Below are 24,089 nucleotides of genomic sequence, written 5' to 3' on the forward strand. Positions count from 1 at the left end.
GTGACGTCAGAAACATAGCGGAGTGAGAGATGTCCCCAGATCACTCCTCTTGAAACAACAAGAAACTGAACATATAAAACTCAACCAAAAACACTCAACCTGCACACAAGCATGTTTGAGTGAAGAATATGTGAATAAGAGCGACCACAGGTCAGAACCGTGGGAGTCCAGTGGTAGACTGGGAGAAACAAAGAAGTTGCCTCTCAGAGCCAGAGCTCCCTGTAGAAGGAGGGGGAGAGAAAAGGTGCCATGGGTTTTCTGAACGCCCTGCCTGAATGTGCTTTGAGCTCCACACATTGGCAGTACCTGGTGATCAGGGCAGAAAGCAGAGAAGTGGGGATGGCAGAGAAGCAACAGTTGATTGTTACCAGCTGTGGGCGCAAAAACGTGATGCTGAGCTGCAGCTCTCATCCCCCAACCCAGATGGCACCTCCTCTCATAGCCTCCAAGACCAAACACTGTGGAGCCCAAGGGGAATCTGAGCAAACACTGCCGAAAGTGTCACTAACAATGACATGGACTGAGACTGAGGGTAGTGAGTGTGATTGAATGTTTAAGAAAAAGGTGTTGTTAAAACTTTATATTAAAGCAGGGATCCAAGAGACTTAGATGCCATGTACTGGAGACCTTTCCAGACATGCAAAATTTGAGGGAATTTTTCACTACGAGGCCTGCATTACAGGAAATACTGAAAGGGGTCAGCTCATCTAAAACAACATGACAATACATAAAAAGTGACATTACAAAAAAATACATAACTATGAGTAAGGTGACTAGCAGGCAGATAGAAGCAGAGGAGTGCTACTCTTATTTGGAACAGGGCATTATAAGCTTAAACAGTAAGTAGAAATTTGCTGTTGCAAGATAGTAATGAACATGCAGGATACATAGGGACAGACTGAGACAATAATAACTGAAAAGGGGAGAATTCAAAGATCCAAATCCACAAAGAGGAATAGAGAGAAGGCACACGCAGAAGAAAATAAATGGACTAACATATATATTACATATATATATCCTCTACATATACATAATGATAACCACATGCCAAAGATTAAAAACAAGTATATAACATAAAACAAGAAGGACTAGAGAGGAAATCCACAAAACCCAACCAAAATAAAAAAAACCCAGAAACACTAGGGTGAGGAAGCAATGGAAACAGCAAGCTACCACAAAGCAAATGATAAAATGGCTATAGGAAAACCTCATATTTTGGTAATCACCCTAAATGTAAATGTACTGAACTCACCAATAAAAAGTCACAGAGTTGCAGATTGGATCAAAAAACAAAACCTAACTGTATGCTGCCTCCATGAGGCACATCTCAGCTCCAAAGACAAATAGAATCGAAGTGAAAGGGTGAAAAATGAAATTTCAAGCAAATGGCATTCAGAGAAAAGTAAGAATAGCGGTACTGATATCAGATGAAATAGACTTCAAAATAAAAAAGGTAAAGACACTGAGGGACACTTCATAATGATAAAGGGAATCAGGCACCTAGAAGACATAACACTTATTAATACCTATGCTTCCATTCAGGGAGCCCCGAAATGTATAAAGCAGTTACTAACAGAACTAAAAGGAGTAACAGACCAAAACACTATCATAATAGGGGACCTAAATACCCCACTGTTGGATTTGGACAGATCATCCAAACAAAATCAATACGGAAATAACATCCTCAAATGACACATTAGACCAACTGGACATAATTGATATCTACATAGCCTTTCATCCCCCAAAAGCTGCTTATACATTCTTCTCTAGTGCACATGGAACATTCTCAAGGATCGACCATGGAACACAGAGAAAGCCTCAACAAATATAAGAGGGTCAAAATCATACCAATCATATTCTCTGATCATAATGCTTCGAAGCTGGAGATTAACTGTAAAAGAAAGCAGGAAGAATCACATTACATGGAGATTAAACAACATGCTACTGAACAATGGGTCAGAGAAGAAATAAAAAGAGGTCAAGAGATACATAGAAATGAATGATAATGATAGTACAATATATCAAAACTTTTGGGACATGCAAAAGTGGTCATAAGAGGAAAGTTCATATCATTACAGGCCTATCTCAGAAAACAAAAATGAACCCAAATAAACATCCTAACACTTCCTCTTAAAAAACTAGAAAAGGAAGAACAAATGAAGCCTAAGATCAGCAGAAGGAAAGAAATAATCCAAGTTGGTGCAGAATTAAATGAAATTGAAAACAAAACAATAGAAAAAATAAATGCAACGAAGAGCTGGTTCTTTGAGAAGTTTAATAAAATTAACAAATCCCTGGCTAGACTCACTAAAGAAAAAAGAGAAAGGACACAAACAAAATCAGGGATGAAAGAGAAGAAATTAAGACACACTGCAGAAATACAAAGCATCATACAAGAATAGTATGAAAAAGTATATAACACCAAATTTAATAACTTAGAAGAAATGGACCATTACTTAGAAAGATACAACCTTCCTAGACTAAATCAAGAAGAAGTGGAACATCTAAATGGACCAAGTCAGTATGGAAATTGAAATAATCATAAAAAACCTACCAAAAAGTAAAAGTCCAGGACCAGATTGCTTTACCAGTGAATTCTACCAAAAATTAAAAAAATTTATTATCTATTCTTCTCAAACTCTTCCAAAACACTGAAGAGGAGGCACTACTTCCTAACTCATTTTATGAGGCCAATATTACCCTTATGCCAAAACCTGGTAAAGATAACACACAAAAAAGAAAATTACAGACCAGTATCTCTCATGAACACAGATGTAAAAATCCTAAATAAGATACTAGCTAACCAAATACAGCAACATATTAAAAAGATTATACACCATGATCAGGTGGGTTTCATCTCAAAGGCCCAGGGATGGTGCAACATACACAAATTGATTCATGCGATACACCACATAAATTAAAATATAAGAATCATATGATCATACCAGTAGATGCAGAAAAAGTCTTTGACAAGATCAAAACCCTTAACAAAATTGGTATAGAAGGAAGGTACCTTAACATAAAGGCCATATATGACAAATCCTCAGCCAACATTATACTTACTGGTGAAAAACTAAAAACCTACCCTCTAAGATTAGGAATAAGACAAGGCTGTCCACTATCACCACTGTTGTTCAAAATAACATTGGAGGTCCTAGCAAGTGCAGTCAGGCAAGAGAAGGATATAAAAGGCATCCAAATAGGAAAGGAAGAAGTCAGACTGTCGTTATTTGCAGATGACATGATTCTCTATATAGAAAACCCTAAAGACTCCACAAGAACACTACTCAAAACAGTAAGCAAATACAGTAAAGTTTCTGGACACAAAGTCACTGTTCAAAAACCCAGTGTTCAAAATTCCTATACTCTAATAATGAATTGTCAGAAAAATAAGTGGAAAAAAATTATTTTTGTAATTGCAACAAAAAGAATAAAATACCTAAGAATAAATCTAATGAAAGATGTGAAGGACCTATATAATGAAAACTATAAGAACCTGTTAAAAGAAATTGAAGATACACAGAAATGGAAAGATATTTTGTGTTCTTGGTTTGGAAGAATCACTGTAGTTAAAATGACCTTATTACTCAAAGTATTATACAGATTTAATGCAATCTCCATCAAAATCTCACTGCATTCTTTAAAGAAATAGAACAAAAAAAAATCATCTAATTGGAATGGAAGCACAAAAGACGCTGAATCGCCAAAGTCAGCCTGAGAGAAAAGAACAAGGCTGGAAGTATCACTCTTAATGACTTCAAATTATACTACAAAGTGACAGTAATCAAAATGGCATGATATTTGCAGAAAATTGTACATGGACCAGTGGAACAGAATCGAGAGTCCAGAAGTAAACCCATATTTATATAGACAAATATTTTTGACAAAAATGCCAAAAACACAGTGGAGAAAGGAAAGCCTCTTCAATAAGTGGTGCTGGGAAAACTGGAAAGCTACCTGCAAAAGAATGAAACTAGATTGTCTATCACCACATACCATAATTAACTCAAAATGGATTAAAGACCCAAATATAAGACTTGAAACAATAAATTGCATAGGAGACAACGTAGGAACTAAACTCATGGACCTTGGACTTAAAGGGGATTTCATGAATTTGACCACAAAGGCAAGGGAAGTAAAAGCAAAAATAAATGATTGGGACTACATCAAACTAAAAAGCTTCTGCACAGCAAAAGAAACCATCAACAAGGTAAAGAGACAGCCATCTGAATGGGAAAATATATTTGCAAGCAATGCCTCTGATAAGGGCCTAATATCTAAAATGTACAAAGAACTCATACAATTCAATAACAACAGCAAAACAATCTAATTAAAAAATGGATAGAGGACCTGAACAGACACTTCTCCCAAGAAGACATACAGATGACCAATAGGCATGAAAAGATGCTCAACATCGCTAGCTGTTAGGGAAATGCAAATCAAAACCACAGTGAGATAAGATAATGCAGTGGACAGTATGGGGACTGATTATATCAGTGTGATGTGTGATGGCCCAAAATAAGTTAAAAGTGAATCTGAGAGGGGAGTTAATTTTGCCAATAACAGCAGTAAATACACAGAATAAGCAGAAAGGACTCTTAGTTGCTTTTAATGAAAGCTGTCTACTCATTTGGTTTTGACTAAGAAAATTAGATTTAAGCTTAGACGAGAGAAATTCATGTTTATTGTACTTACAGATGAAAGTAGTAGACTTCATAGCTATTTGGCAGACATAGTCCATATATTGACTTAAATGTTACTTTTTTGAGCATCTTTAGTTTTTGAAATTATTTTCTTAGAAAAGAGGGAGTGGATGCTTTTAAATGGTACTTGATCTTGGCTTTGGATGACACATTTTAAAACCTTTGGAACTTAAGTGTGAGAGAATATTATGTAGATTATTGCATCCTAACTCTGGTCTTGTTTTTGCTGCCTCATTTATGTTTTTCATCTCAGCCTGTGCTATATGACCACTTGTCTTAAGAGTAAATAAAACTAAAAATTTAATTTCTTAGTCACACTAGCTATTTTCTAAGTATTTCATAGCTGTATATGGCCAGTGACTACTTTATTGCATAGTGGAAAGAACATTTCTATCATCACAGAAAGGTCTGTTGGATAGTGATACTCTAGATCATTAATTACGGTTGATACCAGAAAAGTTAATGTCTGAAACTTGGAACAGGTAGTTTAAAATAACCAAAACCATAACATTTGTACTACTTCAGGCCTAATAGCTTCAGCTTTCTACATAGTTAAATATTTCTTGAGGATAGGCTTTATATTTAGTTTTGGTATTAGGTGTTATTCAAAGGTCGTTCTAATAATAACATAAAAGAGAATAAAACAGTTGTGTTAAGAACTATCTAATTGCTTGCTTAAAGTATAAATCGCACATATGTAAATTATAAAATTTAATAAGTTGTGACATGTATACATCTCTTGAACCATCATCATAATGAATATAATGTAGCTATCACCCATAAGTTGTCTCATGTCCATTTATTATCCCTGCCTCCTATTCTTTTTCACCCTCTCCTCCACCTCTAGACAACCACTGATCTTTTGCTTTCTGCCATAATAGATTCATTTGAATTTTCTAAAATTTTATATAAATGGGGTCATGCATCATATAGTCTTTTTTGTCTGTCTTCTTTAATGCTACATAATTATTTTGAGATCCACCAATATTACATGTACAAATAGTTCATTTTTAAAATTGTATTAATATATCACAATTTAGTCATCCATTAGTTCATTGATGACATTTGGGTTGATTCCAGTTTGTGTTATTACAAATAAGCTGCTTTGAACATTTATGTATTGGTCTAGGTATTTATATATGCTTTTATTTCTTTCGAGTAAATACCTTGGCATGGTATGGCTGGATCACATGATAGATTGTATGTTTAATCTTTTAAGAAACTGCCAAACTTTTCCAAAGTGACTGCACCATTTTACATTTTCCCCAATAGAGTGTGAGTGTTGTACTGGCTCCATATCCTTGCCAATTCTTGGTATGGCCAAGCTTCTAAATTTTATCTGACGGATATTTTAACAAGAAAAGACTGTCCTGGCAGAATTAATTTCCTCTCTTGCAACTTTTTGTATTCAAAATGCTACAATCAAATATTTATTTGTGAAGCGACTTCAAGACGGTCTTCCATAGATTTACTCTTATTTGATCACTAATGCTGATTTGAAACTCAGTTTGTAAGAACCAATACATTTCTTTCCATTTACTTACATATTTTTCTTTTTTGTTCTAGCGGCCCCTTTGCTGCTTTATGCAAACAGACGGGACTTACGATTGGTTGATGCTACAAATGGCAAAGAGAATGCTACGATTGTAGTTGGAGGCTTGGAGGATGCAGCTGCAGTGGACTTTGTGTTTGGTCATGGCTTGATATACTGGAGTGATGTCAGCGAAGAAGCCATTAAACGAACAGAGTTTAACAAAACTGAGAGTGTACAGAATGTTGTTGTTTCCGGATTATTGTCCCCCGATGGGTTGGCATGCGATTGGCTTGGAGAAAAGTTATATTGGACAGATTCTGAAACTAATCGGATTGAAGTTTCTAATTTAGATGGATCTTTACGAAAAGTTTTATTTTGGCAAGAGTTGGATCAACCGAGAGCTATTGCCTTAGATCCTTCAAGTGGGTAAGTTTTGTGTAATGTACAAAAGATATTGCATCTCCTCCTGGTTTCTCTCCACTAGCATAGACACCTCTCACCCCTAGAGAAAAGATAGATCAAAAACCATATTTCATATTCTTTGGACTTCATTGTCAAGTAGAATGTGGGAATTTGTGTGGTGTTCTTAAAGTAGGTATTTCTGTTAATAGTTTTTTGTTTCTAATAACACTTATGGTATAACCATATATATATATTCTTGTTTTTCTTCTGTATTTACTTTTTATAATTATGAGAGGGTAATTAGAAGTCAGAGAAGAAGGAATGAAGACATAACAAGAGTAGTAGTTGATAGCTCAAGATGATATTAAAAAATCTGCATCTTTTAACTTTTATATACACAATCATTTTGTAATACTAGTGTCTTATATTAAACTCTTAAGTATTAATGTCAATATTGAATGAAAAATAAAAATTAAGTTGTTAAATAGTTCATTTCTCGTTAGCTAAACATATATTTGCTGTAAAGGTTTATTTTCCCATGAGAAGGGAAGCTTAAAGCTGTGGGTGGGTAAGTTCCATTAGAAAATGTGAACTGTGTCCCCACATGCTTCTCTTTCACTATGCTTTAGTCCTACCGTACACCATTCCTTAATACTTCTCTGCTAAATGTATTGTCATGCCAGAGTCTGTCATGGCTAGATATAGGTAACGAAACATGAACCTGAAATCAATTACTAATAATTGTTTAAAATCTAAAGATAAATAACCTGTAAATAACTATTTTAATACCTGGTTTTCTTTGACTTTCAAGTATTTTAGAATGCTTAAAAACTTGTTTTTAAAAGGGAATGTATTAGTATTATGTAATAAAGTAAAACTTGGGGAAAATGAAAGAAAGGTTCATTTGTGCTCCTTTATTTTGATATCAGCCCTTATTCGATGACAACGATTGAAGAAGATGCCATGTTGTAAGAAAGTAAAAAGATTTGTTTGACTATAAAAGATAACATGGGCAATAATGTAGTGAAATTTTAGGATGAGGCATTCTGGAAAATACACATATATATACTTTATATAACAAAAATTATATATTTTTTAAAGAGGCATTAAGATATCTGCTAGTCAGATGCTCTCTTATTAATGCATCAGAAAATATTATAGTGGCTCTTGTGGTCAGAAAAAGAGTTGTGTGTCCCAAGGAGGAGTTCGTAGGTGTTGGGTGTGCAGTACTGATTGACAGATTGGTGGTTGTGAACTTGAAACATATTCTTGAGAAATGGAATCTGTGTTTTGCTAACAAAGTTTGTTAGTCTCAGGTAGTGTTGAAATGTTTCTGAGGTTGTTGCTTTGTAGAGCACACAGAGTTTTGGTGGTCGCTGGGAATAATATTTTGGTGAAAAGATAAATGGTTCTTTTTTCCTTTTGACAAATTCAGTCATAACTGTAAGGGTGATGATGGAGATGTACTCAACCATCTAGTAGATGGTTAGTATGTTCAGAGCTCTGCTTTTTGTACTCTTGCTGGGAAGAGAGGAGAAATACCTTTAAGAATTTTTTCTATCTAAGGTCATAAAACTTGGGGGAGAACTTTTTCTTATTCAAAATATGTTTATTTGCATTATGTAGCATGTACATGGAAAGGGGAAGAGTGTTAAAGAAATTGGAGGGCCACAAGAGCTCTTAAGGAACATAGGTGGATAAAATAGCTCCACAATTCTGGAGTAGCATTTGATAAATTCTGTATAGGATAATGATTGTGTGATAGTACATGTTCAAGGGAGCTGAATTTATAGGCAACTCTTGATTATTTAGGATCTAATAATGAGTAAATGAATCATTATCTTTTTGTCCCCTAAAACTAATGAGCTTTTATTCTGGGTGGCAAGTCTGATAATTGTCTTAGGAAGTAAGTTTACTATGTAATTAAAAAGCACATTAGAGTTTCTTTGGCTTTAATTTATCCATGATACTTACCAATATTGAAGGGGAGAATTTGCCAAAGACTCTGCTAATACAGATTATCACTAGAAGGATCAATAATTGCTTTGAAGGTAGTAAGTAGTGTTATTTAAGTTTCTAAGGGATGTTCAGTGAAGAATAACTATATTTTCGATGTCTGTGGTTAGTGTTGAATGTGTGTGTATAAATTAATGCCCCCCTCCTGACAGTTTTTCTCTTAAAATTTCTTTTAATTTTTGGGAAATTATTTTGTGCCTTATGCTATTTTTAAAAGTATGTGATTGAAACAGACAGAATGCAACCAAATGGTATACATTTGGTAATGAGCATGATGGAGTGTATTTAAAATTATATTTTAAACTTATGCACTTAAAAAATATAGTCTGTGAAATAGTCTTTCAGTGTCGATCTTAGATTTGTGTTAAGGATTATGGTTTTAATGGAAAAGTAATTTTAGATTGAGTATCTCACTTATCAAACAGAAGAGATGATTTCTGATTTATTTTTTGGGAAAAACGAAGTTTTCTTTCCAGAGAAAGTACATGAAAACAGTGCTGAAGAAAAATGTAGGCTTTATGAAGAGTTCCAGGATCCTGGGTTATGAGGTTCAGAGGAGCTGACTGAGCTCTCTCACATCAGCTTATGTAAAAGGAAAGCTATTGAATGACTGGTATTGTTTGAGCCCTGGGAACTAGCGCAGACATCTGTGTGCTTTTGGATGTATGGAGTTCTTTGTGCAGTCAGTACATTTAGCCTAGACTGAAGAGATGATTTTTATTTCCCTCTCTAAATTTGGCCTTTGCTAGTCTGAGATTTTTTTCTTTTGAGTGATCAGCAGTACACAGTTCAGAATAAAGAACAGGAAAACTTGTATAGCAATTGTTCCAGAAATGAACAACCATAATTACAGAAAATAGTATTCTTACTTTATTCTGACTACATGGAGGCTCCTAATGATGGGGTTCCTTAATCTGTTCCACAATGACTATACTAATCTTAAGTGATGCTGAGGACCTGCTGTTTCAGGTACAAATAAAGCAGTCTTAAGGGTTTTTGTGATTTAGGATTTGTTTATATTCCAAATCATTTTGGTTATTTTTTTAAAAGTTAAACTTTAGTGATTTAGTATGAAGTGAATTTCTACTGGATAGCTTTGAATAATATACAGTTGACCAACAACTCAGGGGTTAGGGGTACCAACCCTCCCAGAAAGTAGAATATGCACATGTAATTTTGATTGCCCCCAAACCTAACTACTAAGAGCTTGCTGTCACCCTTAACAATAACACAAACAATTAACACATTTTGTACATGTATTATATAAATAAGCCAGAAAAAAGTTAAGAGAATCATAAAGAAGAGAAAATATATTTATAGTATTTATTGAAAAAAATCTACATGTAATTGGACCTATGCAGTTCAAACCTATGTTGTTCAAGGGTCAACTGTGTATTTTAAAAATACAGTTTTACCATTGTTAACAATAATATTAACAACATTATAAGTTCATCTTTAAAAATCCTTGCAAACCTGACCCTATGGAAAAAAGATGGTTTTTAATTTCCTTATCAATTGTATACATATAATTGCTGTATCTTGGGTATGTTTAAACTATTTCCTACACCGGTATATCCCAGATGACTAAAATAGTTCTTGCCACGTAGTAGGTGTTCAGTAAATATTTCTTGAATGACTGGACTTTATATTTTCTTTTATAATCCTATTAGTTTTCCTTGTGAGGGGAGAAAGGATTTTCTGAGCAACTGTAAATTTTAATGTGAATGTTTGTGAATTCTAAATTGGTATGGCTTTGATTACAATCATTTAAAATATAATTAAGATTTATAGTTTTTTCAACAGAAGTTATTAAGATATTTTATAAAAATATACTCACTGGAGCTTGTTTTATGTCATATCTAGCTCTGTTTTGAAAGATGTCCTGGTAATTGGGAAACCCTATTTTCTACCCACTTAATCCTAGAACTGGTTGGGAATGTTAAGGATCTTTTAGCTAAATGTCTTCACTTTTTGTCTGATGAAACTGAGGCTTATGGCCAAGATAAGAGAAAGCCAGATTCTTAGTTGAGATTTTTCTGATTCCATGTGTGGTGCTTTGGTTCCTCATGAAAAGTATCTTGCTGAAGCCATGGTTTTAATTATTTTATTTTGTTGTTGTTCTTATTTTTTATTTTTTTGCAAATTGATTTATTTTAAAAGGCAGCATGGTGCTCTATTTATTCAATAAATTCTGTGTTTTTAGATTTAGTCACTGTATCAATTTCTTATTTTACCATTGCTTTTTGCATTCCACTTAAATCTATTTGGATTCAACTTCCTTCTGCTTGAATGTTCTTTAATGTTTCAGCAAAAGTCTGTTAATGGTAAATTCTTGGTCTTTGTCTGAAAATGTATTTATTTTGCCCTCTTTCTTGAAATGGTAATTATAGGTGACAGTTAATTTTACTCAGTCCTTCCAGGTATCATGACTTTAACTGTTGCTTTTATAAGTCTGCTATTTTCCAATTGTTGTTTCGTAAGGTTGTTTTTGTCCTGATTGCTTAAAAGCAGCCCCTTAAGCATCTCTTATTTTTGTATTTTGCAGCTTTGCCTGCCCTGTGTCTCGATTTGACTATGTTTTTATTTATCCTGCTTAGAATTCATGTTTCTAGAATCTAATCATTATTATTATTTGTTATCTCTAGAAAATTATCCATTATTTCTTACTTTCCCTTTATTTTCTTTGGTTTCTTTGAAACTCGTGTTTGATGTATGATGAGATTGTCAGATTTTCTGTTCCATACTTAATCTTGCTTTCATATCTTCTATCTCTTTATCTCTCTGAGTTAACTTTCCGATTAGTTTTTGTAACTGCCTTCCATATAACTAATTTTTTCTTCAACTGTGCCTAATTTTACGATTGTTAGTTGAGTTTTTTAACATCAGTGACTATTTTCGTTTATTCCTCTCATTTAAAAGACTTATGAGAAAATGTCAGCCTACGTAAAAGTAGAGACTAGTATATCAATAATTTTACTTACAAAAAAGTTTCAAAAATTATACATAGTTCTTGCATAACCTTCACCCAGCTTCCCCTAATATTAACATTTTATATAGCCATAGAACAGTTATTTAGATCAGGAAATTAATATTAGTACAATACTGTTAACTAATCCATAGACCATATTTGAATTTCTCTAATATTCCTGCTAGTGTTCTTTTTCTGTTCTAGGATCCCATATTGCATTTAGTTGTTATCTCCTTAGTCTTTTCTAATCTGGGGTATTTTAGTAGCCTTCGTCTTCATAACCATAACCTTTTGAAGGTTATTGCTCAGACATTTTAATGTACATTAATTTGGATTTATCTGATGTTTTTTTGTGTGAATAGATTAAAGCTATACTTTTTTGGCAAAAATACCACAGAAGTGATGTTTTGCTCTTCTCTGGGCATCCTGTCAGCTGGTACAAGATGTGGATACTGGCCGTGTTACATTCGATCACTTGGGTATGGTGTTGTCTGCCAGTTTTTTAAAAATTGTATTTACTATTTATTCCTTGTAGTATTTGAAGCTATGCAGTCATCCTGTCTCCCATCATGCTTTTATTCACTGATTTTAGCATTCTTTGATGGTTTTTGCCTACAACAGTTATTATTGTGTTTGCCAAATGGTGGCTTTTCTAGTGTCACTGTTCCTCTTACATGCATTATTAATTAGAATTCTACCTTAAGGAAGAGCTGTCCTGTCTCTCCCACTTATGTATTTATTCAGTTATTTATCTAGCTTGTACTCATGGACATTTATTTTATTCTGTAGGTTATAATCCATTACTGTTATTATTTCTTGCTCATATTGTCTCAGATTCGGCCATTGGGAACTCCTTCACATTTGTTCCTGTGTCCTTTTGACAGTCCCTTATTATTTTTAAAGCACTTTTTTACTGTCTGGCAGCACAAGATGTTCCAGACTTATCCTTTTTTTGACTCACCCTTGGAATCAGTCATTTCTCCTGTATCCTTTTATTAGAAAATGGTGTTTAGAAACTAAGATCTGGAAGCTAGGTGTGTTCATTGCTACTGAATTTTCTTTGCTTTTAAGTCATCTCAATGGATACAGTTAGGAAATTGTGTGTGTGTGTGTGTGTGTGTGTGTGTATGTGTATGTGTGTGTATACATATATGCCTAGTTATGTGTGTTTCTGTTTGTATCTGCATATTAAAAAAACTAGTTAATATTGATATCTCCAATTCCAATCCACCACCACAAAATTGCATTATAGTCTTCTCCCTTTCCTTTTTTGTTACTCCATTCTGTGATAGTGAGAAACCTAGTTCTCACATTTGCAGTATATTTTCTTATTTGCTTAATTCTAGTGTATAGGGGTTTCAGAGTTGCTAACCTGTACTCTTGGGAGAAACAGATTTACTGTTTAGATTTTAATACTATGAAAGTACTGCCATTAGAGTCAAAATACCGTTTTACAACTGTATTTAGTTAATTACTTTTTTTTCTCACTTATTGTAGAGTGGCTATTATTCATTTTAAATACATTTATTACTGACCATATTCCATTTGAATTACCCCTTCCCTACCCCCAGTATCCTGGTTGATTTTAATTATCGATTTATTTTGGGGTTATATGAAATAATTGTCTTGTTTCTGAGAACTAGGAATAACACAAAAAGTTATTCTCAGTAGTGTCCTTCCTTTCCATCCCTTCTACCCTGGTCCCGTTCTTCCTTTCTTTCTAGCCTGTGCTCACTTATCTTCTATAGATATCGTAATCTCATTAATTTCTGGTTTTATCTTGATTTCCTTTTTGTATAAATGAACTGGTACATGTATATTTTCTTATATTCAATTTTTTCTTACACAAAAGAGTAACAGCAAAAGTGCTCTTTTGCACGTTAAATTTTAATAGTACATCCTGAATATCATTCCATATCATTTCAGAGATCTTCTTCATTCTTTTTGTGTGTGTGTGTGTGACTGCATAGTAAGTATTCCATTGTGTGGGTGTACCATAGTTTTATACAACCACTTTCCTGTGTTTAGACATTTAATCTTTTAGCTGAGGTATTTTAAAGCAAACCATAGTGCTATCTCATTTGTGAATACTTCATTTTGCATCTCTAAAAAAACATATTTCTTCCATAACCACAGTACCATTGTCTTCCACATACCCCAGAATGAATAATTCTTTAACAAAAAATTATTCAGTTCATATTTAGATATCTACAAAAGGCTCAGAAATGTTTTTTAGTAGTTGGTATATTTGAATCAGGATCCAAAACAAGGTTTACAAGTTGATTTGGTTATACCTCTTAAAGTTCTCTAGAACAGTTCCCTTCCCCTACCTTTTTTCTCTTACCATCTTAACTTTTTATACAGATTCTATGGTTGTCCTGTAGAATGTTGCAGATTTTGAATTTTCTAAGAGCTCTTTGTGACATTTGACTTATTTGTATCCCTTTATATTTCTTGTAAAATGAAATTTACAATCGAAGACTTGGTTAGTGGGGACAAATTCAGCATTATGGCATGAATGCTTCATAGGTATTACTGAATATTACGTATTCATCACATCAGAAAGTATATAATGTCAACTTGTAGTGATGCTAAGAATGTTCATTAAGTTGAGACGGTGAAAGTTTATGTCGATTATAAAATTGAGCTTTCCTCATATCTTTAATTTTTAGGATGATCTTTTTATACTGTGGCAATATTTAGTTTCTCATGTATTGTTTTAGTATCCACTGAGGATCATTTCTTGTATAATTTCATTAAGGATGTCTTACTGTCTAATGATGTTTGTCTTGTATTTTGTTCCCATCTTTTATGTGCTTTAATCATTTTAATATTTACACTCTTTATCAGCTTGTTTAGTTGTCTGAAGTTCTTAGAAATCCAATTCGGTTCTTTGTTATATTTGCTGATTCTTGCGTAAGGCAAACTATTTCCTTAGGTGTTTTCTAGTTTTGGAACGTAAGCTGATCTTCGGAGGGGTTGTCTGTGAGAATCCTGAGTGGCTTCATGGAAAGCATATTCCTCCAGAGAGGGTTTGGTTTGCTTTTGCCATGTACCCTAGAGGTTTTTCCAGAAACCATTTTATTTTTTATTTTTAAATAACAGTAAAATGTGCAATCTTTAAGTGTGCAGTTTTAACAAATGTGTACACCTGTGTAACCACCCTGTTCAAGCAGAGATCACTTTTTATATTTAATTTTTGGAGTTCAGAGTTCTTGTACTATTGATAGAATAAATTCAAACTCTAAGCTATGTGAGGGCAGTCTTGTGGTTACAAAGTCTTCGGTAATTTTTCCCACTTTGTCAGTCTAGATGATGACAGAAAAGCTTTGCTCCCCTCTGCCAGTGGCAGATTTTTGTGAGGGTCTGTGTTTTGTGCAAAAATCTTACTTATGACAGTGTTTCTTTGTCAAGACCTTATCTTCTTCCCTGCTTTGCCATTGAAATAGAAGTCCCTCAATTTTTGAGATGAGAAAATCCTACAGAGTTGCTGTAGAATAAACATGTACTGCTTCCCTGTTCTTTTTTGGCTCTCTAAAGAATTCTGCTACTTTCATGATACCATAGCTCTACATTTAAAGGAGAATTTATATATTTTTATTTTGTGTATATTTATGTCTTAGTCCATTTGGGCTGCTATTACAGTTACCACAACCTGAGTAGCTTATAGCAGCAGAAATTTATTGCTCACCATTCTCGAGGCTGGGCAGTCTAAGATTAAGGTGCCAGCATGGTCCCCTTAGGTAGGTGAGGGCCCTCTTTTTGGTTCATTTTTTGCTGTGTCCTCACATTGTGAAAAGGCCTGGGAAATCCTTCCAGAGTCTCTTTTATAGGCCACTAATTCTGTTCTGGAGGGCTCTGCCCTCGATTGAGCACCTTCTAAAGGCCTCACATCCTAATACTATCATCTTCAGGAGTTATGGTTTCAACATAGGAATTTTGAGGAGACACATTCCAATCATAGGAATATATAAGTCAAATAAAAAGACTAACCAGTGGTTCTAGGTGTTTGGTAAAAGGAGAGTTTTCTGGTTATCTTGTTACCAAATTACCAGAAATAGAAAATCTAACTTTTATGTTTTAAATATTGCCTTTTTTTTTTTTTATTGGGGATATATGTGCATGATAGTTGGGCATTATTTGTACGTATTAATATGTGTATTAATGACTTCTTTAAGTTATAGGTATGATTATATAAATAATTTCAAGGGTCATGATATGATTTATGATCTAATACAGATCTAGTTCACTTAGTTTTTATGATTCATTTCTAAATGTTGTTTTAATTAGCCACCATTGTATATAATTACATCTTGTATAGGTTGAAAATTTATCCCTTCAGTTTATTGAACCTGAACATTTCTGAATATTTTTGTTAGGGGAAATTGGATTCAGATTGAGTATACATATTAGATTAAGGATTTGTGAATATTATGGAAAATTTATCCATACCTAATTGTAGAAATTATATGCTTTGGAATGTAATAAATTTGCATTAAATGGCCAGTATCTAATCTGATTGTCAGTTGAAATATTTTTACTTTCTAGCATAAGAAGTTTTGACCTCTTGAAAATTTAATGTTTTCTTTACTTATTTTAATACTTCCTAAGTAAAACGAGGCCTATCTTCTACTCTTCTTCATTTAAAAATTATTTTCCAGAAGGCATTGTAAATGGCTATGATACCAGATACAGCAATAAAGTTATATTTATATAAAAACTAGTAAACAGCATATATAACACCTGGTACTGTTTTTAATGATTTTTGATGAATAGCAGATGTGCACACTATTGCAAAGAGGAACTGTAACCATATATATTTAATTCTTCAGTATCAAGTTAATGTTTATCTTCCTTTAATTCAAAGTCAAAATAGAACCCATTTCAGCCAAAGTAAATTAGGGGCCAAGTAGAGTACATAATTGCAGAGTTAGTAATAATTTTTGCTGAAGAGAGATTTCTCCTGTGCGAATCAGTAGTCTGGCTTTTGAGAAGCTATAAGAGTTATCAAACACTTGTATTTCCTAAAGAATACTAAAATTGGCTTTTAAGTATAATGCTGATAAAAATCATTTGCAGAATATATTACATAGATAGTTGAATTTAGCAACTTTATTAAGTACTTTTAGGTAATCATAGGTTTTTAACTATCCAAACAAAAACAACTAAGCTAAACCAAGCCTATTCCTTAATACGTGTGCCCCAATTATTTTTAAATTTGGAGAGTTCAAAATAAAATAATGTAGTGAAGGAGTTTATCTCATAGTCTAATTTTCAAGTAGCTTGGTTAAATGGGAGGTTTTCAGGTCTGTCATTTTAATAATAGAAAATGTTTATGTGCTATCCTAGAAGAGAATCTAGGAATTTTTCCCCCTGTATCTTGGTCTCTATTCTGCTAGTAGTCTGTTTTCTATTCTACTAGCTGATCTTTAAATAAAAAGTTTGCACCTTTCTCTTATTGGCTTGTGCCCATACCCCTTTTAAAGATTAACTGTATTTTAAAAGTAGCCCCTAAATATTGCTTCTTATTAAATCTGACACCTTTATGTCATTCAGGCTTTTAGCAGGTGCCCTTTACCATATCAGCCAGATTTCTTCATATTCTCTTACCCAGCTTAACAGGTTACTGCCCAAGCCTGTATATCTGTTATATATTTTAGCGCTGGAAATGGCCTTCCCTCACGTCTCCATTGCCGATATAACTCATGCTGATTTATTAGACATTTATTGACCCCATGTTGCTTGCTTTTGGCAGCTCTGCTCCAGCTGTGTAAAGTTTCTGGAAATTTTGAAGTCACAGAATAATTTTGAAAAATCACAAACAAAAACCCTTAATGGATCCAATTTTTAAAAATATAATAGGTTGATGTGAAAAATTGGAAAGTTAACACAGTTTGCTGGGAATTTTTTAAGCTCTTTTGTAAACTTGGAATTTTTCTAGTTCACATAATCTCTTTCTGATACATAGTATAAACCACTAATTTCTTTTAGTACCTAGAACAGTAGAGTTTGTTTCTTTAATAGAGATATTGTATATTTGTGCCATGTCTGGATTACATGTGTTGGAGACAGAGTGTTCTAGTCGTCTTGCACAGCATTTACATTAAGGGATATAAATTGGTATTCATATGACAGTGTTAAAATGTAACTCAAAGTCCTCAGATAATCATAACTCAAAGATACAAATGCATATTCTTTATCTACTTTGGATACAGAGGATACTTTGTCTGATTTTGGAGGACAAATTTTATTGTTTTTCTCCAGGGTTTTTCTTCCTCCATCATGCTGAATGATGAGTTTGAGTTTGCAAAATGAATTTTCCAGTGAGATCAGCTACCACAGTTTTCTAGCATCACATTTTTGTACGTGTCTTCTGAGCAGGGATCGGTAGTTTCCACTTTTTTGGGATCTGCTTTAGGGCCGCAGCCCTGAGTGCCGTGAGTGCTTCACTCTTGGCTCTCTAGGACCTTTGCCATTTTTATGCACTCCCCAGGGAAAGACAAAATCTCATAAACCAGATTCTAAGTCTGAAGTATAGGGAAAAATATATTGTGATGGTTGCAGAAAAGACCCAAGCAAAGACCCTATTCTACTGTCAGGTTTATTGCATTGACTAGAGGCACCCACTAGTGACATTTTAAGAATATCATTTATCTCTTTCCGATTCTGTTTCTCATTCCTTTCTTTGGATACATGATTTAGAAGCTTTGGGGGAAATGTGCCAAATGAGGATTTGGTACTAATCTTACTGACCACCAAAAGTGAGTGCCAAGCTTTGTAGAACAGCTACCTGAACCAAAAAGAGCTTCGCTTTTTTTTTTTTTTAATAGAATTTATTTTTTAGAGCAGTTTTAGGTTCTTAGCAAAATTGAGTGGGACAAAATATTAATTCCTCCCTTCTGCCCCTTTTATCATTGCTGCCATTCATTTTACTTATACATAAGCTGTAATAATTGAATACATTATTATTATTACTTTGAACAAACTATTATTATTATATCAGTTAAGAATAAGAAAAACAAGTCTTTATATTTACTTATTCCTTTTCTAATGCTCTTCCTTTCTCTAATGTAGATCTGAGTTTCTTACCTCTATCATTTTCCTTCACTCTGAACTACTTTTCTTGCAAGTCAGGTTTATAGGCAATAACTTTCCTCAATTTTTGTTTGAGAAAGTATTTCTCTCACTTTTGAAGGACAATTTTATAGGGTGCAGAATTTGAGGTTGGTAGGTTTTTTTCCTCTCAACACTTTAAATATTTCACTCCAATCTCTTCTTGCTTGCATGGTTTCTGAGAAGTCAGATGGAATTCTTATCTTTGCTCCTTAATACATAAAGTGTTTTTTTCCTTCTGTGTAGTTTTTTTCATGAGTTTTACCTTTGATTTGTTTGGAGTTTGAATTATATGCCTAAGTGTAGAGTTTTATTTTGTTTTTATATTTATGCTTATTGTTCTCGGAACTTCTTGGATCTGTGGTTTGGTACCTGACATTAATATGGCGGAAATTTCAAGTCATATTGCTTTGAATATTGCTTTCTTTTTTTCTTCTACTATTCCCATTATATATATGTTACACCTTTTGTAGTTGGCCCACAGTTCTTGGATGTTCTGTTCCATTTTTTTCCAGTGTTTTTCTCCTTGATTTTTAGTTTGGAAGTTTCTATAGACATATCCATAAGCCCAGAGATTGTTCCCTCAGCTTTGTCTAGTCTACTAATGACCCCATTAAAGATATTCAATTCTGTTTAGTGTTTTTGATCCCCAGCATTTCTTTTTGGTTCTTTCTTACAATTTTATCTCTCCGTTTATATTACTCATCTGTTTTTCCGTGTTGCCTGTCTTTTCTATTACAGTCCTTAGCATGTTAATCATGGTTGTTTTAAATTTCTAGTCTCGTAATTCCAACATCCTTGCCGTATCTCAGTCTAGTTCTGATGCTTGCTCTGTGTTTTCAAACTTTTCTGTTTATTATGCTTTGTAATATTTTTGTTAAAAGCTGTACATGATTTATTGGGTAAAAGAAACTGCAGTAAATAGGCCTTTAGTAACGTGTTGAGGTGTTGGGAGAGGGGAAGTGAGTGTTGGGAGAGGGGAAGTGAAGTGTTGGGAGAGGGAAAGTGAAATGTTCTATATAGTTCTGTAGTTAGGTCTTAGTTTCTTAGTGAGCCCGTGCTCTTGGGATGTGAGCTTCATGAATGCTTCTGTTGTTTTCACCCCCTTAGGAGGGACAGGATGGCTAGAGGGGGCTGGAGTTGGGTTATTTCCCTTCTCTTGGGTCAAATACGTTCTGCTATAACTCCAATAGGTTAGGCTCTGGTAAAAGTTCTCTTTAGGGCAGGTTTTGTTAAGAATAGAATGCTCCTGATGTATTTCAAAGCGGTAGCTTTTTCCTCCTCCTGCTGGTGGAAGCGTGAGGGGATTTTCCTTTGATATTCACTGTGAAAACCTGGTAGAGTTCCTGGAGGTAAAACTCAAAGAAGTGTGAGGGCCACCTCATGACTTGTTCCTCTAGAGTTTTTAGCTTTAAGATTTGTCTATACTAAGCCTCCAGTTTAGTGTAGACAAATTAATCTGTCAGTTACACATTAGGTTTCCTACCCTGGTACTGATTCCTTATGGGTTTCTACTCTGATAAGTTGTGATTCTCTGTATCTGCCTTTCTGTCTGTCCCATTTTGTAGCAGTTTGGTCTGTGACCTTACTTCTCTGATGAATCCAAGAATTGTTGGTTTTTCAGTTTGTTTAGGTTTTTGCTTGTTGTTAGGTTTGAGTGATGACTTCTAAGCTTCTTACATGCCAGACCAAGAATCAGAAATCATAACTTTGCTTTTTTGCATTGAAAATCTGAAGAATGGGTAAACAATAATACAATACTTATTAACTAGAAGGACCTCACATAGTATATATAGTCCGGAATCTTAATTTTGATAGATGAGTTTCAGACATATTCTGAGGTTTTAATTTGGATTGGGGCAGGCATTAGTCTGGTTCTCTGAACCATTGGTATTGTACCTAATAATACTGTTATTTAATATTATAAACTGTTTACAGCAAACACTATTTAGACTGATTTTGTTTACAAATCTTTATAGTGAGGCCAAGCTAAGTGAATCCATATCATCTCAGTTTATATATAAGAAGACCAGTAAAATAAATTCATAACTGTCTTTTAAAGCTTCCATTAATTTGATAATGATAGAAGTGGAAGTGAAACTCTCAGAACTTGGTTGTAAAATAAGGCATGAGATCTGTTTTCTTATATAACTAACATTTTCCCTTTGAAGCCTAATCATGAGCAGACAACCGTTAGTGATCTAAAAGCAAAGTTTTTTGAAATGAGTCTCCTCAGAGATTGTGAAAAAAGTGGTCTGTACATGGAGATAAGCCTACAAATATGTAGGCTCTGTGCTCTGTTTAGTAGAATTGAAGGAGACTTTGGAAGTTTGTCTGGTAAATGCTCACATCTGAAGAATGTCTGGTAAAATTATTTGTAGGATGTTATGTATATAGATGATGAGAAGCATCATTAAAAAAAAACACACTGTACATTTATCAGAACCAAAATAACTTTACAGCAGAAAGTGAACCTTAATGAGTACAAATTAAAAAAAAAAAAATCAGTTAGGAGGTTGGTGGACCCCAGGATGGAACAAAGACTGAGATGGATACAAAAATCTATTAGAAATGTATGAAAAAAATTTCAATGAAGAGTGGAGAAGGAAAGATGCTCACCTAAGTAACTTTGGAAATGTATGGAACCTGTAACACTAAAGGAAAAGGAATTGCATATGAGCAGTGTACTCTAGTTGGTAATGTTGCTTCCCATAGAGGTATAGCTAACAATTCTGGTTCTATACTAGAAGTAAACAGTTAAGTTAAAATAGATGGTAAGTGTTGGGAACCAGGTTTCTTACTGCCAGAGTGGGAAGTTACAGATAAGCAACTTGTTTGAGGCTAGAATGATTCATGTGGTAGTGGATTAGAACTGGAGACATCAATATGAGCTCATGTTTAATCTACTCTAGATACAGTATACATTTAAATGAGTTTTTAGTTCATTAATCTCAAAGGAGTAAAAAGTAAACATGTCACCCCTGAAATTAATACACAGTATTTTTATAATTAAGGTTAGAAGGAGTAAGAGGAAAGTTATTATTGTTAATATTTTCAGCATTTGCTTTAAAAAGTACTATAGAGTTTGTCAGATCTCACAGAATGGGCAAAAGTCCTAAGTCCTAACCTGTGTATTACCAGTCATTTTATTTCATGATTTCAAATGTGAAGGGATATATATTGATACAGATACAAATCCCTTGCTCTTAAAGTAATGATTGTATTTTGCAGTATTTGTAATTTTATTTAAATTATTCTTAAATATATGTGGGATATTCTGTTGTTCTCCCTCATCTCCAAGAGGAAACATAGCAACAGAATTTCAACATAGCCAATACGTGTATCTAATTTTCAAGTTAAACACTTTGTGGCAAGACTTGTAGAATGGCCATTTCCAAGTCATTCTTGAGGCTGAGATTAATGACTATAACATGCATATAAAGGTTTGAGAAAATTGAGATCCTATTTTTTCTTTTGATTAAATGAAAGGTTTGGATGAAATAATTAGAGAAATATTCTTAGAAACCTTGGAGCATATATTTCTTAAAAACCTTGGCACATCTTTATAATTTTATTAAGCGTAGTGAATGGCATAAATGATTACCACATTTTCTGGGAGAATGATCTAAAGTATTTTATCTTGGTGTTGGACTGTATCAGCTATAATTTTGGGTTTAGCAAATAGTCACAATATAATTGAGATTTAATTGATGGTTTTTCTGAATTGATAGGAACAATTTGCCAAATGCTTTATTGATTTATCCTAGAAATACTGCTTACTGTTCTCTAGAGTTGTGTATATTCTATTACTGTGTGTTTACTGTGCATTTTTTGATGTTACAGACACGTCTGTAAGGAAAGATAATACTTTGATTTTATTTTCTTGTCACGATGCAGATTCTCATTTAGTAGTTCTAGGGTGGACCCTCAGATTTTACTGAGGCTGTTGATCCATGGACCATATTTTGGATAGTAAGGCATTTGAGCAAAGGGTATGCTCCATTGTATTTATCTTCTTGCCTCATCCTCAGCTCCTGGCAATTGCTGATTTGTTTACTATTCCTATAATTTTGCCTTTTCCAGAATGTTGTATAAATAGAATCATACAATATGTAGCTTTTCAGACTGGCTTTTTTCACTCAGCACAATACATTTGAGATTCATCTCTGTTTCTATATTTATCAGTAATTTATTTTTGATTCTGGCTGAATAGTAGTCCACTGTATGGATGTATTGCAATTTGTTTAACCATTAATCAGTTTAAGAACCTGTGTTATTTCCAGTTTTGGTGATTACAAATAAAGCTACTATAAACATTCCTGTACAGATTTTGATGTGAACATAAATTTTCTTTTTTCTTTTATTACTCTTGGGTAATACCCAGGAATCACATTGCTGGGCACTGTGGTAATTATAGTTAACTTTATAAGAAACTGAAAATTTTCCAAAGTGGCTATACCATTTTTCATTTCCACCAGCAATGTAAGAGTTCTAGTTGCTTTTTGCATCTTCACTGGTATTTGATATTGTCATCTTCTGTTTAAGCCATTCTTATATGTATGCAGTGTTACCTAATTGTGGTTTTAATTTATATCTCTAATGAGTAATGATGGTGAGTATCTAGGTACGTGTTTAATGTTATTTTTATATTTTCTTTGTTGAAATATCTTAAAATTTTTGCCAAGTTTTATATTGTTTTTCCTCATCGTTGCATTTCAAAAGTTGATGATTTAGTTTGGATACAAGTCCTTTATCAGATGTGTTTGATAAATTGTTTTTTCCTGGTCTTTGGCTTGTTTTTTCACTCTCTTAACATCTTTCAAGGAGCTGACATTTTATATTTTGATTATCATTTTTCTTTTTGGGCTTGTGCTTTTGGCTTTCGATGTCAGATTTTAGAAGTCTTTGTCTAATCCAAGGTCAGAAAGATTTTCTCCCCCCCCCCCAAAAGTTTTAGGTTTTACAATTTAACCCTATAACCCATTATAAGTTAATTTTTGTGTGTGGTGTGTGTTGTGATTGAAGTTCATCTTTTGGCCTATCAGTGTTCAGTTGTTCCAGCAGCAACTATCCTCCATTGAACTGTCTTTGCATGTTTATTGAAAACCAGTTAAATACATATGTGTGAGTATATTTCTGGATACTGGTCTGTTCTTTTGATTTTCGTGACTGTTGTTTTGTCAATAACATGCTGTCTTGTTTACTGTAGTCAAGACAGTAAGTCTTGAAAACTATATGAGTTCTTCAAGATTTTTTCATTTTCAGAATTGTTTTGACAATTCTGGTCTTTCATTTTTCAAATGAATATTAATATCAGCTTGTCATTTTCTAATTAAATCTTGGAATTTTGATT

General features: G+C 33.6%; 1 protein-coding gene across 2 annotated transcripts in view; it reads left to right on the forward strand.

The window, feature by feature from the left end:
* Positions 1-24,089, forward strand: part of LRP6 (LDL receptor related protein 6) — a 133,882-nt gene that overhangs the window by 30,281 nt on the left and 79,512 nt on the right. For both annotated transcript variants that reach the window (XM_016156367.2, XM_016156368.2), the window contains one exon: positions 6,270-6,663. In XM_016156367.2, coding sequence (XP_016011853.1) covers positions 6,270-6,663 — 394 coding nt within the window. The remainder of the gene's footprint in view (positions 1-6,269; positions 6,664-24,089) is intronic.

This window comes from Rousettus aegyptiacus, unplaced genomic scaffold, assembly GCF_014176215.1.
Source record: "Rousettus aegyptiacus isolate mRouAeg1 unplaced genomic scaffold, mRouAeg1.p scaffold_m13_p_2, whole genome shotgun sequence".
Lineage (NCBI taxonomy): Eukaryota > Metazoa > Chordata > Mammalia > Chiroptera > Pteropodidae > Rousettus > Rousettus aegyptiacus.